The 16152-nt window shown below is 35.3% G+C and overlaps 1 protein-coding gene across 3 annotated transcripts in view; it reads left to right on the top strand.

The window, feature by feature from the left end:
- LOC134842409 (exocyst complex component 1-like) overlaps positions 1-16152 on the top strand; it is a 72175-nt gene that overhangs the window by 11749 nt on the left and 44274 nt on the right. For all 3 annotated transcript variants that reach the window (XM_063858753.1, XM_063858745.1, XM_063858737.1), the window contains exons 8-12: positions 896-1021; positions 2562-2663; positions 3101-3239; positions 3342-3457; positions 6210-6395. In XM_063858753.1, the coding sequence (XP_063714823.1) occupies positions 896-1021; positions 2562-2663; positions 3101-3239; positions 3342-3457; positions 6210-6395 (669 nt within the window). The remainder of the gene's footprint in view (positions 1-895; positions 1022-2561; positions 2664-3100; positions 3240-3341; positions 3458-6209; positions 6396-16152) is intronic.

The raw sequence follows: 16152 nt of genomic DNA, 5'->3' as shown, positions 1-16152 counted from the left end.
CTTACTAGTAATAAATTGCAGGTGGTCCGTCGGTTCATTTTACGTTTTTTAAAAGGCCAGTTATATAATCTGGTAATTTTTTAAAATATTTCTAAAGCATGGGTTTGCAGCTCGGTTGATTAAAATTTCTTTTATTTATTTTCCTTCATTTTCAGCCTGATAGATTTCGGCCTATATTATGTCGGCCTAGTGCAAGGTGACCACTTGGTCACTATTTTAGTGACCAGTCTCTATTGGTCACTAATTGTTCACTTTTTTTCAGTAGTCACTAAAAGTCACTTTTTGCAACGGTTTAGGTGACGGACCCTAAAATTTTTCTAAAGGCGCCGTGGGCGCCAATATATACTAATAGAGGGGTAAGCGTGCGCCGAAAAAACTCAACTTTTTTTCAAATTTTTTTCAAAAAGTGCCCTTTTTAGTGCTTTAGCAGAGCTTGAAAAATTAATTTGGCCGACCTAAAAAAAAAGGTCGACAAAAAATTCGAAAATTGTCATAGTCACTATTTTTCTCTCAAAAAAGTGGTCACGCTGGCCTAGTGGCCTCATATCGCCTATGACGAGCGATAAAAAGTGTGCGTGTTTTGAGGTTGAGTGATGCTTAATAACTTTTCATTATTCTTGAACTTTTTTTTATTTTTTTTTGGCTCAATAAATTTTGGCTTTATATGATTTTGGGCTATTTTGGTCTTGGCATGTTTTTATTTTAAAATTAACATTAATCAATTTCACGGATTTAATTTTTCCGGTTTCGATTTTTTTACAAAGCGTTTTCCTTGTTTTTTTATCGCAAGTGGTTCGAAGATCAGTTTCACCTCTGTGTATATTGCTCGTTTCGCAAGGCGATTATGTATAGTTTACAGTGGTCGGCGCTACCAAATGTAGAAAGTTGTGTTTAGGAGAATGTGAGCATGATTATTGGGTCTGAGGAGAAGATGCTGTCCCTCCTATCTCTGTTCGATGCCTCCATTGAGGAAATAGAGAGACTGGAAGAGAGTCTAGAAGTGTATGACAGGAAACTATCGGTAGGTGAAAACTAGAATAAACAATATAGGAAGGAAATCTATTCAAGATCATTATTGCAAGAAGATAATGTTGCGTATGAAATACGCGTTTCGATATTTTTCCTATTGAAAACGAGGACTTGTTTATAATGAGGGCTTGCAAATGATGCGGCGCTTTGTTTATCAAGTCTTTTTATCAGGCTTAAATTGAAGAGAAAAGACACAGTACAAATACAATGCATCGTATATCATATGCCATCGTTGAGGGTAGGTCAATTATCACACGTTATTTTCAGAATTTTCGCCTCCCCCACAAAATTCGACCCTAATTATTTTCATGTTACATACTAATGTGTCGCTCATTATACTAAATTTAAATGAAATTTTTTCAATTGGACTCACGGCAGGCGTCGTCTTTTTTATTACATGACTCTTTTCCCCGCAATAAACAGAATGGTCAAAATTAGAAAGGCGAAAGGCCAAATTTAGGTTTAGTTCAAAACGAATTCAATTTTTTTTGCGTCTCCGGCACGCTTGATCTGGAGGTACGGCAAAGGACTTGGGTTCGAATCTGACAGGACCTGTTTTTTTTTCAAACGGGAAAAAATGTCGGCTCAATTGCCACATCGTAGAATTGTTTTTTTTTGCTGTACACAATTTACATTTTAGTTGCTCTTAATGTTTTGACTTGCTCTGTTGTTAGTAATTTTACAAACTGGTCTTTAGTTTTTTTTGTTTTGTTTTTTTGCTTAAACTTTTTTTATTTTGCCTTAATTTTATCACGTAGTGGCCTTAAATTGCGTCGTTTGATGATCGAACAAGTTTTTCGCGTGTATTTGTATGCGTGTTTTTAGTGGGAGGGGCTTTCTAACATTTTTTATTCGTATTTGTCTTTTTAGCTTTGATAAGCAAGGGTATTGCAATCGGGTACTAGACTTTTCCCCATAATTAACTTCACTGAACTCATTTCATCTGGTATTGTGGACTCTTCTCTAGCGGTTCTTTGTTTCACGATTAGTTCAAGTTTTTTTAGCAATCCCGGTGCTTTAGCCTAGAGATAACGAATACGCATGGGACGCAAAGGTCCTTGCTTTGACTCTGACAGGATCTGTTTTTTTTTTCAAACGGAAAATATTATGTTTCAAATAAAACTGTCGCTCAATTAATTTTCAACTTTCAATCATTTGTTTTATATCGGCTCAGCTTCGCCTTTGTATTGAGTTTTTGTTCGGTTGAAACGGTCTCTGCTCAGGTATTTTTTGCCGCTTTGATTCTTCGATGGTGATTTTACATTCTATAGTCTGGGCATGTTTTTTTTTCAAAAGAACCTTAAGTTCTGTTGATACATGTAGTTTTTTCGGCAGTTTCGACTTTTTTCCCCGATTGTATTTGTCTTTGTGTTAATCTTTCGTGTCCTTAAACTAGAAAGCAAGTATAAAGTATTTTGCTCGATTGCGTTTAATCTTTGGCGAAATGTGCGATAGCGCAGTGACAAAAGTTTTAGTGGATCCAAATGTGCGAATACGCAGTGAGAGTAACAACTATTCTTCACGTGTTTCAGAGCATTCGGGACTACATGAATACAATGAGTTCCAACGAGAAGCTACAGAAATTGGAATCGACTAATCAGCGAAAGCTGGCAAAATATTTGGACGAAATTCTGGTTAGACGCCCAAGTTAAATTTTTGTGTAATTCCAACAAAAGTCGAACAAAATTGTTTCATTTAATGATCTAATTAGTTTTAAATTACCTTTAATTAGTTTTAAATTAAAGTATTTATCTTAAATATACACTAAATAATCTTCAGACCATTTAAAAAAATTTCAGTGATTCGCTGTTTTTTTAATCATGTGTTTGCGAAGTGCCTTGTGTCTATAAGAAACCCATGTTTAATTGTTAAACTAATGAACTAATCCTTGTACGACTGTAGGAGAGAAAGGTGCGAGGAGGGGACAAATCATGAGTTTATCATATTTTTTTTATGATGGATTACGTTTAGGTGTTACTTTTTTTAAAGAATATTTGCAAATATTCAAGAACAAGGTCTTGAATATTTGGTGTTTGCTCAATTTTGATTTTAGTGTATTGCCGTGTTTCAGAATAGGACGTTCTTCCCTCGTGAGCAGGAAGACATTCTGGTTAGGGCCTTCACCTCAGATGGACAGGACGTCGAAACGGTGGAGACGGCTGCACACAAACTCATATCATGTCTTCACGTCATTGAGTCTCTCGATCCCAGTCCGTATAAATGATAATAGTTTTAGATTTAATTTTGTTCAAATTTTATTGTTTTTTTTTAAAAATTTTTTGTTCAAATAATCATTAGTGTTTTAATTACAGGCGTGCGTGAGAAGGTAGAGGCGGTCAAGTCTTATTATGCTCATCTGATCATCCGACAGAATCAGTTCCTCGACAATTTCAGGAAAGCACTCAACGCCAAATTTTCCGAGAACAAGGTCAGACTTTACAAGAAAAACTATTTTCTTCTGCTTTCGTTGATCTGAACAGAAAATTTTGAACTAAAGAAAGTTAACCTTAGTTGGTAACAATCTTTTGAATTTACAGGAGCCGCGGGTATGTGCAGTAGTTATGACTCTTTGATGTGTTATCTGGAAATTCAAATGAGCGCTGTCGTTTCTCGTAAACTTTTTAGGATGTAGTGAAAATACTGAAGCGGACCTCGACCATACGTGATTCATTCAAGGTTCCAATTTGCAGGATGCCTTCTTTTTAGATTTAAAATCAAACTGAAGATTCAGTTGATCACACCTGATCTTACTTGATTTTAAAACGTCATCATAATATTTTTAAAATCATGGAATCCGTTTTGAAACATCGTTGTGTTTTTAACATTGGAGGCTTTAATCGATTTCCAATATTTTTTACACATGCGGAGCGTAGTGTCTTAATACGAAGTCCACTGTTTTTTCTATCCAAAGTCGCAAATATTGGGGCTACTTTTGGTGGCACCATTGTTTTCACAAAATTGGGTAAAAGACTGATGGGAAAACCGTCTACTGCCCTGTTTGCCGCAGATTTTGCTATTCTCTTTTTACCGAATCACACAGCATTCGAAACTTTCAGTGGGGGAATTTTTTGACGCATTTTTTTCGTTTCCTCAAAAAGTAACCCTTTAATCTGTAATCATCAACAAAAGAAAATGTCATTGAAATCTTACCTGTGTAAGCTGCCACGCCTTGTGATTGTAGAAAATAATTATGGCATTAGAAAATGCCTAAATTGGGATTAGTTTATAGTTTCTTCGAATATATATTTTTTTCTCGAAATCCACCGTGCCGAAAACGAATTCTAAGATCAAAGTTTCAATTGGAAGAAACGGTGTTAGGAATCCTTCCTGCATAAATCAAAACGGCTACGCTTTTTTTTTGGGAAAAAAAGTTAGAGAAATTTAAATTGTCTAATTTTGAAGTTTTGACCATTTTTGGGAACTTTTGTTTTTTCTCTAAAGCCATTTTGCCAAATCTCAGATTAAGGGTTCAATGGAGAAAAGGGAGTAGCATTTCTGTCTGCATAAGCACTTATGCACCTACTTATTGTAGAAAAAGAGAACTAACAATCAATGTCAATTTAACTAAGCGCTTCCGTACTAACTATGCATCTTCAGAGAAACTATTTGTAGAAAGTTAGTTTTGACTGAGGAAAAGTCTACTTGAAATTTTGTTTATTTTTCATAAATTTGTGTTGGAATTTATCCTGCCAAATCTGCGAGTAAGGGTTGGATTGAAAGATTAAGGTGCGTGAAAGTTTACTGCTCTTATTTTTGCTACGCCTGTTTTTCATTGTAGAAAATCAGTGGTTTTAGAAAGATCCAATTTTTAAATTGTTAACCGTTTGTGGATTTTTTTCCTGGAGAACTACGGTGTTAAATCGGACAGTAAGGGTGACACTGAAGAAAAAAAAATAGGGCTACCCAGCATCAAACGATTCTACTTATTTTGGCAAGAAATCACCTATGGAGTTAAGACGAAGTGTTTGACAATTCGAATTTATGGACATAGAAAATGATTTTTTTTTGAGATTCTGCTCGATTTTTGGAGAGTTTTTTGGCTTCTCAAAAATTACCTTGTCAAATCTGTTATTAAGGGTACAATAGTGCAGAATTTTAGATCTAGCTGCGTTGCCTTAATTTTTCAAGATTTTTTTGCGCAATAAATTGTAAGTAATTTTTTTGAAGATCTAGTTTTTTTGGAAACTTGACTTTTCTCGGAAACCACACCTACAAATCTGATATTCAAGGCTCAATAAAAATAGATTGGTGGAGGTTTCTCTGCACAGGAAGTTGTGCCCTTGTTTTTGAAGGAATAATGTGTATGGCTTTAAAAACGCTTAAGTTTTGAAATTTTGCTGTTGTGAAATTTTGTTGTTCTGAAAAATTAACCTGCCGATCTTAGATTTGGAGTGCAATCAAAAGAATATGTGCTATGAAGTTTTGCTGTTTAAGCGACTTGGTCCCATTATTTAAGAAAAGACTGGATCTAAATTTTTGTTTTTACGAACTTGTGAAAGTTCTGATTTTCGCGAAAACGACCGTGCCAATTGTACAATTAAGGGTTCAATGCAAAGAACAAGTTGTCGGTGTATCCCATGCATATGCTGATTCTACCAACTCAGACCAGGAATCTGTTATTGACCTGGTAAATATCCAATAAGGGACATGTTGACCCATTTTTTGAATTCGCTCAATTTTTTCAAAATACCAGTTTTGAGGCTAAGAAATCAATCAATTGGAGATTCTTTACCAATTTCCCTCGCTAAAACTTTTTTCCAGTACCTTTGATAAATAATCAGCCAAAACGTTTATAATTTTTGACATTTTAAAAATAACGCAAAACGTTTTGCATCAGTGCATTTGAAATTATCAATCAGCTGCCTCCAGCTGTGTCTGGACCCCTAATCTGTTTTCTTTTGCTGCATTAACATCATATATTGATTGTTTTTCGTGGTGGCTATCGTTTGAAAACTGGGAAGTCACCATGGCGAAGACGGTAGGACGGGTGGTTCCCAATCTTGAGGTCAAGGGTTCAATACCGGAACCTAGCAGAGTTTTTCGTCTCCTAGCTTTTTCTTTTTCAGTTTTTATAGTTTGACCTTTTAACAGCTACTTTTTGTCGCTTTTTCGCTTGTGTTTTAATAAAAAAAAAACAAGATTGACCATGATTTCAAGATACTCAGAGTTCATGATTTTAGAGAGTGAAAGATCCCGGAGCTAGCGCATTGAATAATAGCTCTTCGTCCGGAAGCACACCAGGCGGAAGTGGCGCTGGCTTGTCTCTGGCTAGGCGAGAAAGGTTCCACCAGGAGCTGAACTGTTTCAGTGACCTTACAGACATCCTCAGAGATAGAGATCAACACAAGTTCGATTATGTCCTGGAAGTGAGTAGAGTACTCTTATTTATACAATCGGAACTGTTTTTCCAACCAAGTCGCGCATAAAAGTTCTGGTCTTGGCGGCCCTTTCAAAAGTGCAGCCTATAAGTGCTACTTCAGTTGGGACGCTTGAATCAGGAGGCTGCATTGGCAGTATAATACCATGTGCTATGATATTCACTTCAATAAGTAACAATAACAATTTTTTAAACTTTTTTTCAGAATCTTTTCAACTCATATAATTCGCGAAACTTTTGAAGTGCATAATTTGCTCAATTTTTACCTACAAATATATAGTGATTGCTTTAGTATATCTTATTTCAAATTATTCCAAGTTTATGGGCACTTTAAAGCTCCCGAATTCTTTGCCGCTTTCTTGCTGGTGTTTACGAAGCCGCAGCTTCGCCTCTCTGCTTACTTAATCTTGAATAATCTTCTTGGTTGACAGCTACATATATAATGCGTAAATGTGACAGGTTTTTTTAAATTTAATTTTATTATGCTAATATCACATATGAATAAACTGCTTATTCGGGAGCTGATGCGTTGCAGTATAAAACGCCAGTTTAAGTGTGACTTAGTACCTAAACTGCAAATAAAGCGTAAATGTGCCTGGTTATTGTTATTGTGGACGTCGTTTTTGATGATCCTTACCTGAGCTTGTCAGATTTGAATGAGCTGCTTAAAGAGAGCGTTTTGTAAGTTTAAATGCCATTTTCTGTACATCTCAGTGCCTAAACTGCAAATATTTAATGCGTAGTTGACCATTCTTTCTTGTATCCTGCAAGTTATTCGACGCCAGTGTTCCTCCCCTAACTGAGTTTAACAGATATGATTAAGCTGCTTAATGGGGAGATAATGTTTTGCAGTATAAAACGCCAGCCTAGGTGTGAGTTGGTACCTAAACTGCAAACATATAATCCGTAGAGGTGTCAGGTTGTTTTAATTAGGGACCTTACTTATGATGATAAATATCCTCCCCTAACTGAGCTTAACAGATACGAATAAGCTGCTTATTGTGGAGATAATGTTTTGCAGTATAAAACGCCAGTTTATGTATAAATTGGTACCTAACTGTAAACATATAATCCGTAAATGTGACAATTTTTTGTTAATTGTGGACCTTTTCATGATAAATATCCCCTAACTGAGCTGCTCAGAAATGAATAAGCTGCTTATTGGGGAGAGAGCGTTTTGTAGTGCAAAACGCCCTTCTCTGTATATCTTGCTACCTAAACTGCAAATATTTATTTCGTATTCGATCGGTAATTTCAATTACTGTTACAGTTATTTGGCGCTAATGATCCTCCCTCAACTGAGTTTAACAGATATGATTAAGCTGCTTAATGGGGAGATATAGTTTTTCAGTATAAAACGCCAGCCTAAGTGTGAGTTGGTACCTAAACTGCAAACAAATAATCGTAGAGGTGACAGGTTGTTTTAACTAAGGACCTTACTTTTGATGATAAGTATCCTCCCCTAACTGAGCTTAACAGATACGAATCAGCTGCTTATTGCGGAGATAATGTTTTGCTGTAAAAAACGCCAAATTATGTGTAATTTTGTACCTAACTGCAAACATATAATCCGTAAATGTGACAACTTTTTGTTAATTGTGGACATTTTCATGATAAATATCCTCCCATAACTGACCTTAACAGATATGAAAAAGCTGCTTTTTGTGGAGATAATGTTTTGCTGTACAAAACGCCAGTTTATGTGTAACTTGGTACCTAACTGCAAACATATAATCCGTAAATGTGACACTTTTTTTTCAATTGTGGACCTTTTCATAATAAATATCCCCCTAACTGAGCTGCTCAGATTTGAATAAGCTGCTTATGGGGGAGAGAGCGTTTTGTAGTGCAAAACGCCCTTATCTGTATATCTTGCGAACTAAACTGCAAATATTTATTGCGTATTCGATCGGTAATTTCAATTACTGTGAAAGTTATTTGGCGCGAATGATCCTCCCTCAACTGAGCTTAACAGGTATGATTAAGCTGCTTATTGGGGAGATAATGTTTTGCTGTATAAAACGCCAGCCTAAGTGTGAGTTGGTACCTAAACTGCAAACAAATAATCGTAGAGGTGACAGGTTGTTTTAATTAAGGACCTTACTTTTGATGATAAGTATCCTCCCCTAACTGAGCTTAACAGATACGAATCAGCTGCTTATTGTGGAGATAATGTTTGCTGTACAAAACGCCAAATTATGTGTAACTTTGTACCTAACTGCAAACATATAATCCGTAAATGTGACAACTTTTTGTTAATTGTGGACATTTTCATGATAAATATCCTCCCATAACTGACCTTAGCAGATATGAAAAAGCTGCTTTTTGTGGAGATAATGTTTTGCTGTACAAAACGCCATTTTATGTGTAACTTGGTACCTAACTGCAAACATATAATCCGTAAATGTGACACTTTTTTTTCAATTGTGGACCTTTTCATGATAGATATCCCCTAACTGAGCTGCTCAGAAATGAATAAGCTGCTTATTGGGGAGAGAGCGTTTTGTAGTGCAAAACGCCCTTCTCTGTATATCTTGCTACCTAAACTGCAAATATTTATTTCGTATTCGATCGGTAATTTCAATTACTGTTACAGTTATTTGGCGCTAATGATCCTCCCTCAACTGAGTTTAACAGATATGATTAAGCTGCTTAATGGGGAGATATAGTTTTTCAGTATAAAACGCCAGCCTAAGTGTGAGTTGGTACCTAAACTGCAAACAAATAATCGTAGAGGTGACAGGTTGTTTTAATTAAGGACCTTACTTTTGATGATAAGTATCCTCCCCTAACTGAGCTTAACAGATACGAATCAGCTGCTTATTGCGGAGATAATGTTTTGCTGTAAAAAACGCCAAATTATGTGTAACTTTGTACCTAACTGCAAACATATAATCCGTAAATGTGACAACTTTTTGTTAATTGTGGACATTTTCATGATAAATATCCTCCCATAACTGACCTTAACAGATATGAAAAAGCTGCTTTTTGTGGAGATAATGTTTTGCTGTACAAAACGCCAGTTTATGTGTAACTTGGTACCTAACTGCAAACATATAATCCGTAAATGTGACACTTTTTTTTCAATTGTGGACCTTTTCATAATAAATATCCCCCTAACTGAGCTGCTCAGATTTGAATAAGCTGCTTATGGTGGAGAGAGCGTTTTGTAGTGCAAAACGCCCTTATCTGTATATCTTGCGAACTAAACTGCAAATATTTATTGCGTATTCGATCGGTAATTTCAATTACTGTGAAAGTTATTTGGCGCGAATGATCCTCCCTCAACTGAGCTTAACAGGTATGATTAAGCTGCTTATTGGGGAGATAATGTTTTGCTGTATAAAACGCCAGCCTAAGTGTGAGTTGGTACCTAAACTGCAAACAAATAATCGTAGAGGTGACAGGTTGTTTTAATTAAGGACCTTACTTTTGATGATAAGTATCCTCCCCTAACTGAGCTTAACAGATACGAATCAGCTGCTTATTGTGGAGATAATGTTTGCTGTACAAAACGCCAAATTATGTGTAACTTTGTACCTAACTGCAAACATATAATCCGTAAATGTGACAACTTTTTGTTAATTGTGGACATTTTCATGATAAATATCCTCCCATAACTGACCTTAGCAGATATGAAAAAGCTGCTTTTTGTGGAGATAATGTTTTGCTGTACAAAACGCCAGTTTATGTGTAACTTGGTACCTAACTGCAAACATATAATCCGTAAATGTGACACTTTTTTTTCAATTGTGGACCTTTTCATGATAGATATCCCCTAACTGAGCTGCTCAGAAATGAATAAGCTGCTTATTGGGGAGAGAGCGTTTTGTAGTGCAAAACGCCCTTCTCTGTATATCTTGCTTCCTAAACTGCAAATATTTATTTCGTATTCGATCGGTAATTTCAATTACTGTTACAGTTATTTGGCGCTAATGATCCTCCCTCAACTGAGTTTAACAGATATGATTAAGCTGCTTAATGGGGAGATATAGTTTTTCAGTATAAAACGCCAGCCTTAGTGTGAGTTGGTACCTAAACTGCAAACAAATAATCGTAGAGGTGACAGGTTGTTTTAATTAAGGACCTTACTTTTGATGATAAGTATCCTCCCCTAACTGAGCTTAACAGATACGAATCAGCTGCTTATTGTGGAGATAATGTTTTGCTGTACAAAACGCCAGTTTATGTGTAACTTGGTACCTAACTGCAAACATATAATCCGTAAATGTGACACTTTTTTTTCAATTGTGGACCTTTTCATGATAGATATCCCCTAACTGAGCTGCTCAGAAATGAATAAGCTGCTTATTGGGGAGAGAGCGTTTTGTAGTGCAAAACGCCCTTCTCTGTATATCTTGCTACCTAAACTGCAAATATTTATTTCGTATTCGATCGGTAATTTCAATTACTGTTACAGTTATTTGGCGCTAATGATCCTCCCTCAACTGAGTTTAACAGATATGATTAAGCTGCTTAATGGGGAGATATAGTTTTTCAGTATAAAACGCCAGCCTAAGTGTGAGTTGGTACCTAAACTGCAAACAAATAATCGTAGAGGTGACAGGTTGTTTTAATTAAGGACCTTACTTTTGATGATAAGTATCCTCCCCTAACTGAGCTTAACAGATACGAATCAGCTGCTTATTGTGGAGATAATGTTTTGCTGTACAAAACGCCAAATTATGTGTAACTTTGTACCTAACTGCAAACATATAATCCGTAAATGTGACAACTTTTTGTTAATTGTGGACATTTTCATGATAAATATCCTCCCATAACTGACCTTAACAGATATGAAAAAGCTGCTTTTTGTGGAGATAATGTTTTGCTGTACAAAACGCCAGTTTATGTGTAGCTTGGTACCTAACTGCAAACATATAATCCGTAAATGTGACACTTTTTTTTCAATTGTGGACTTTTTCATGATAAATATCCCCCCTAACTGAGCTGCTCAGATTTGAATAAGCTGCTTATTGGGGAGAGAGCGTTTTGTAGTGCAAAACGCCCTTATCTGTATATCTTGCTAACTAAACTGCAAATATTTATTGCGTATTCGATGGGTAATTTCAATTACTGTGAAAGTTATTTGGCGCGAATGATCCTCCCTCAACTGAGCTTAACAGGTATGATTAAGCTGCTTATTGGGGAGATAATGTTTTGCTGTATAAAACGCCAGCCTAAGTGTGAGTTGGTACCTAAACTGCAAACAAATAATCGTAGAGGTGACAGGTTGTTTTAATTAAGGACCTTACTTTTGATGATAAGTATACTCCCCTAACTGAGCTTAACAGATACGAATCAGCTGCTTATTGTGGAGATAATGTTTGCTGTACAAAACGCCAAATTATGTGTAACTTTGTACCTAACTGCAAACATATAATCCGTAAATGTGACAACTTTTTGTTAATTGTGGACATTTTCATGATAAATATCCTCCCATAACTGACCTTAGCAGATATGAAAAAGCTGCTTTTTGTGGAGATAATGTTTTGCTGTACAAAACGCCAGTTTATGTGTAACTTGGTACCTAACTGCAAACATATAATCCGTAAATGTGACACTTTTTTTTCAATTGTGGACCTTTTCATGATAGATATCCCCTAACTGAGCTGCTCAGAAATGAATAAGCTGCTTATTGGGGAGAGAGCGTTTTGTAGTGCAAAACGCCCTTCTCTGTATATCTTGCTACCTAAACTGCAAATATTTATTTCGTATTCGATCGGTAATTTCAATTACTGTTACAGTTATTTGGCGCTAATGATCCTCCCTCAACTGAGTTTAACAGATATGATTAAGCTGCTTAATGGGGAGATATAGTTTTTCAGTATAAAACTCCAGCCTAAGTGTGAGTTGGTACCTAAACTGCAAACAAATAATCGTAGAGGTGACAGGTTGTTTTAATTAAGGACCTTACTTTTGATGATAAGTATCCTCCCCTAACTGAGCTTAACAGATACGAATCAGCTGCTTATTGTGGAGATAATAATTTGCTGTACAAAACGCCAAATTATGTGTAACTTTGTACCTAACTGCAAACATATAATCCGTAAATGTGACAACTTTTTGTTAATTGTGGACATTTTCATGATAAATATCCTCCCATAACTGACCTTAACAGATATGAAAAAGCTGCTTTTTGTGGAGATAATGTTTTGCTGTGCAAAACGCCAGTTTATGTGTAACTTAGTACCTAAGTGCAAACATATAATCCGTAAATGTGACAACTTTTTGTTAATTGTGGACATTTTCATGATAAATATCCCCCCTAACTGAGCTGCTCAGATTTGAATAAGCTGCTTATTGGGGAGAGAGCGTTTTGTAGTGCAAAACGCCCTTATCTGTATATCTTGCTAACTAAACTGCAAATATTTATTGCGTATTCGATCGGTAATTTCAATAACTGTGAAAGTTATTTGGCGCGAATGATCCTCCCTCAACTGAGCTGAACAGGTATGATTCAGCTGCTTATTGGGGAGATAATGTTTTTTAGTATAAAACGCCAGCCTAAGTGTGAGTTGGTACCTAAACTGCAAACTTATTATCGTAGAAGTGACAGGTTGTTTTAATTAAGGACCTTACTTATGATGATAAATATCCTCCCCTAACTGAGCTTAACAGATACGAATCAGCTGCTTATTGTGGAGATAATAATTTGCTGTACAAAACGCCAAATTATGTGTAACTTTGTACCTAACTGCAAACATATAATCCGTAAATGTGACAACTTTTTGTTAATTGTGGACATTTTCATGATAAATATCCTCCCATAACTGACCTTAACAGATATGAATAAGCTGCTTTTTGTGGAGACCATGTTTTGCTGTACAAAACGCCAGTTTATGTGGAACTTGGTACCTAACTGCAAACATATAAACCGTAAATGTGCAAATTTTTTTTAACTGTGGACCTTTTGATGATAAATATCACCCCTAACTGACCTGCTCAGATTTGAATAAGCTGATCATATGGGAGAGAGCGTTTTGTAGTGCAAAACGCCCTTCTCTGTATATCTTGCTACCTAAACTGCAAATTGTATTGCGTATTCGATCGGTTTTTTCAATTACTGTGAAAGTTATTTGGCGCTAATGATCCTCGATCAGCTGAGCTTAACAGATATGAATAAGCTGCTTATTGGGGAGAGAATGTTTTGCAGTATAAAACGACAGCTTAAGTGTTTTGCAGTGTAAAACGACAGCTTGCAGTATAAAACGACAGCTTAAGTGTGACAGCTTAAACTGCAGATATATAATCCGTAAAAGTGACACTTTTTTTTTTAATTTTGGACCTTTGCATGGTAAATATCTTCCCTAACTGAGCTTCTCAGATATGGTTAAGCTGATTATATGAGAGAGAGCGTTTTGTAGTGCACAACGCCCTTCTCTGTACATCTTGCTACCTAAACTGAAAATTTTTATTGCCTTTTCGATCGGTATTTTCAATTACTGTGAAAGTTATTTGGCGCTAATGCTCCTCCCTCAACTGAGCTTAACAGATATGAATAAGCTGCTTATTGGGGAGATAATGTTTTGCAGTATAAAACGACAGCTTAAGTGTGAGTTGGTACCGAAACTGCAGATATAAAATCCGTAGATGTGACTGGTTATTTTCATTGTGGATCTTCCTTTATGATAATTATCCTCCCCCAACTGAGCTTAACAGATATCAATAAGCTGCTTATTGTGGAGATATTGTTTTGCAGTATAAAACGCCAGTTTTTGTGTGACTTGGTACCTAACTGCAATTTTATAATCTGTAAATGTGACAGATTATTTTAATTGTGGACGTTTTCATGATAAATATCCCCCCTAACTGAGCTTCTCAGATAGGAATAAGCTGCTGATTGGGTAGAGAGCGTTTTCTAAAACAAAACGCCATTTTCTGTAGATCTTGGTGCCTCAACTGCAATTTTTTTTTGCGTATTGGACCGGTTATTTCGTTTACTGTGCTAGTCATTTAACACTATTGATCCTCCCTTAATTGAGCTTCTCAGATATGATTAATCTGTTTATTGGGAAGAAAGTGTTTTGTAGTACAAAACGCCATTTTCTGTATATCTTGGTACCTAAACTGCAAATATTTATTGCGTGTTTGACCGGTAGTTTCATTTAATGTGAACGTTTTTTGACGCTAATGGTCCTCCCCTAACTGAGCTTAACAGATATGATTAAGCTGCTGCTTATGTGGGAGAGAGCGTTTTTCATTATTAAGCGCCCTTTCTTGTTTATCTTGGTACCCAAATAGCAAATATTTATTGCGTATTTGATCGTTAGTTTCAATTACTGTTAAAGTTATTTAACTCTAATGATCCTCTCCCAACTGAGCTTAACAGATATGAACCAGCTGCTTATTGGGGGAGATAATGTTTTGTAATATAAAATGCCAGTATATATGTGACCTGGTATATGCAATTTTAAAATAGGTTGTTTCAATTTTGAACGTTTTTTGACGACAATGGGCTGTCAATAACCGAGATAATCAGGTTCAAAATAGCTGCCTATGGGCAAATAATATTGTTGAAATGTAAAACGACATCTTCTGAAGCTTATGGGATGCCTTTTTTAGACTCATTGATGGATACGGAGGTGTGATTATGACAATTCCTTAATGCATCTCATTAATAGGACCTTTTTGTGGGAATGTTTTAGACTGTTTTGTTTGTCTAGCAATCTATATCCATATCGATACTATATTTAAATGCGAGTGACAGCTTTCTCCCATGTCTAAGCATAATAATTTTATATGTTTAACGAAAGAGTTTTATCATGTTTAAGCTTCATATAATGCAATGCTTAAGAAATCTTTTCAATTACTTTTCCGCAAGTTATTTCATTTTTTCCGTTATTTTTTCGAGGCCAAATTAAGTCTGTCTGTACACCTGCTTTTTTAAATAATTTCATTATACCTGTCTATACTTCTCCTCATTTTTTAATTTGAATTTGGTTTCGACGAGTCAGTTCAAAATAGTACTACTCTCAAACGAATGTCTCCAATCGTTCTTTCTCTTTGTCTTTTTCTGGGTTTTATATCTTTTTCTGTCTTTTTTCGAGCCTTCTTATACGATCTGTTTTATCGTTTTTTTTCCTACCTTTTTTTGGTCTTTTTTATAATTTTTTGTGTATTTTTCTCGATCGTTTCTATCTTTTTTTTCCATCTTTTCCTGTCTTGTTTTTTGATCATTTTTTTCTATCTTTTCTGTCTTTTTTTCGATACGTCCATCTTTTTTTCTATCTACCTTTTTTTCTGTCTTTTTTTCTATCCTTCTTTTTCGATCCTTCTTTTTCATTTTTTTTTCTATTGTTTTTTTAAAACTTTTTTTTCGATCCTTCTATCTTTTTTTCTTTCTATCTTTTTTTTCTGTCTTTTTTCGATCCATCCTTTCTATCTTTTTTCGATATTTTCTCTCTTTTTTCGATCTTTTTTGTTCGATCTTCTATCTTTTTTGATCCTTTTTTTATCTTTTCTTCTATGTTTTTTTCTATCTTTTTTGTTTATTTTTCGATCCTTCTTGCTCCATCTTTTGAATTTTTTTTCTGTCTTTTTGATCGTTTTTTGTTTCTTTTTTTTTTTCGATCTCTTTTTCTCTCCTGTTTTCTTTCTTTTTTTATCCTTCTTTTCGATCTTTTATCTTTTTTTTGTCTTTTCTTCTATCTTTTTTTTTCGATCCTTTTTGTTCGATCTTTGTTTCTATCTTTTTTTTCTGTCTTTTTTTCGATCCTTGTTTTTATCTTTTTTTGTGTTTTTTT

Source organism: Symsagittifera roscoffensis, chromosome 1 (assembly GCF_963678635.1).
Source record: "Symsagittifera roscoffensis chromosome 1, txSymRosc1.1, whole genome shotgun sequence".
NCBI classification, from domain to species: domain Eukaryota; kingdom Metazoa; phylum Xenacoelomorpha; order Acoela; family Convolutidae; genus Symsagittifera; species Symsagittifera roscoffensis.
This window is presented reverse-complemented; position numbering and strand designations above follow the sequence as displayed.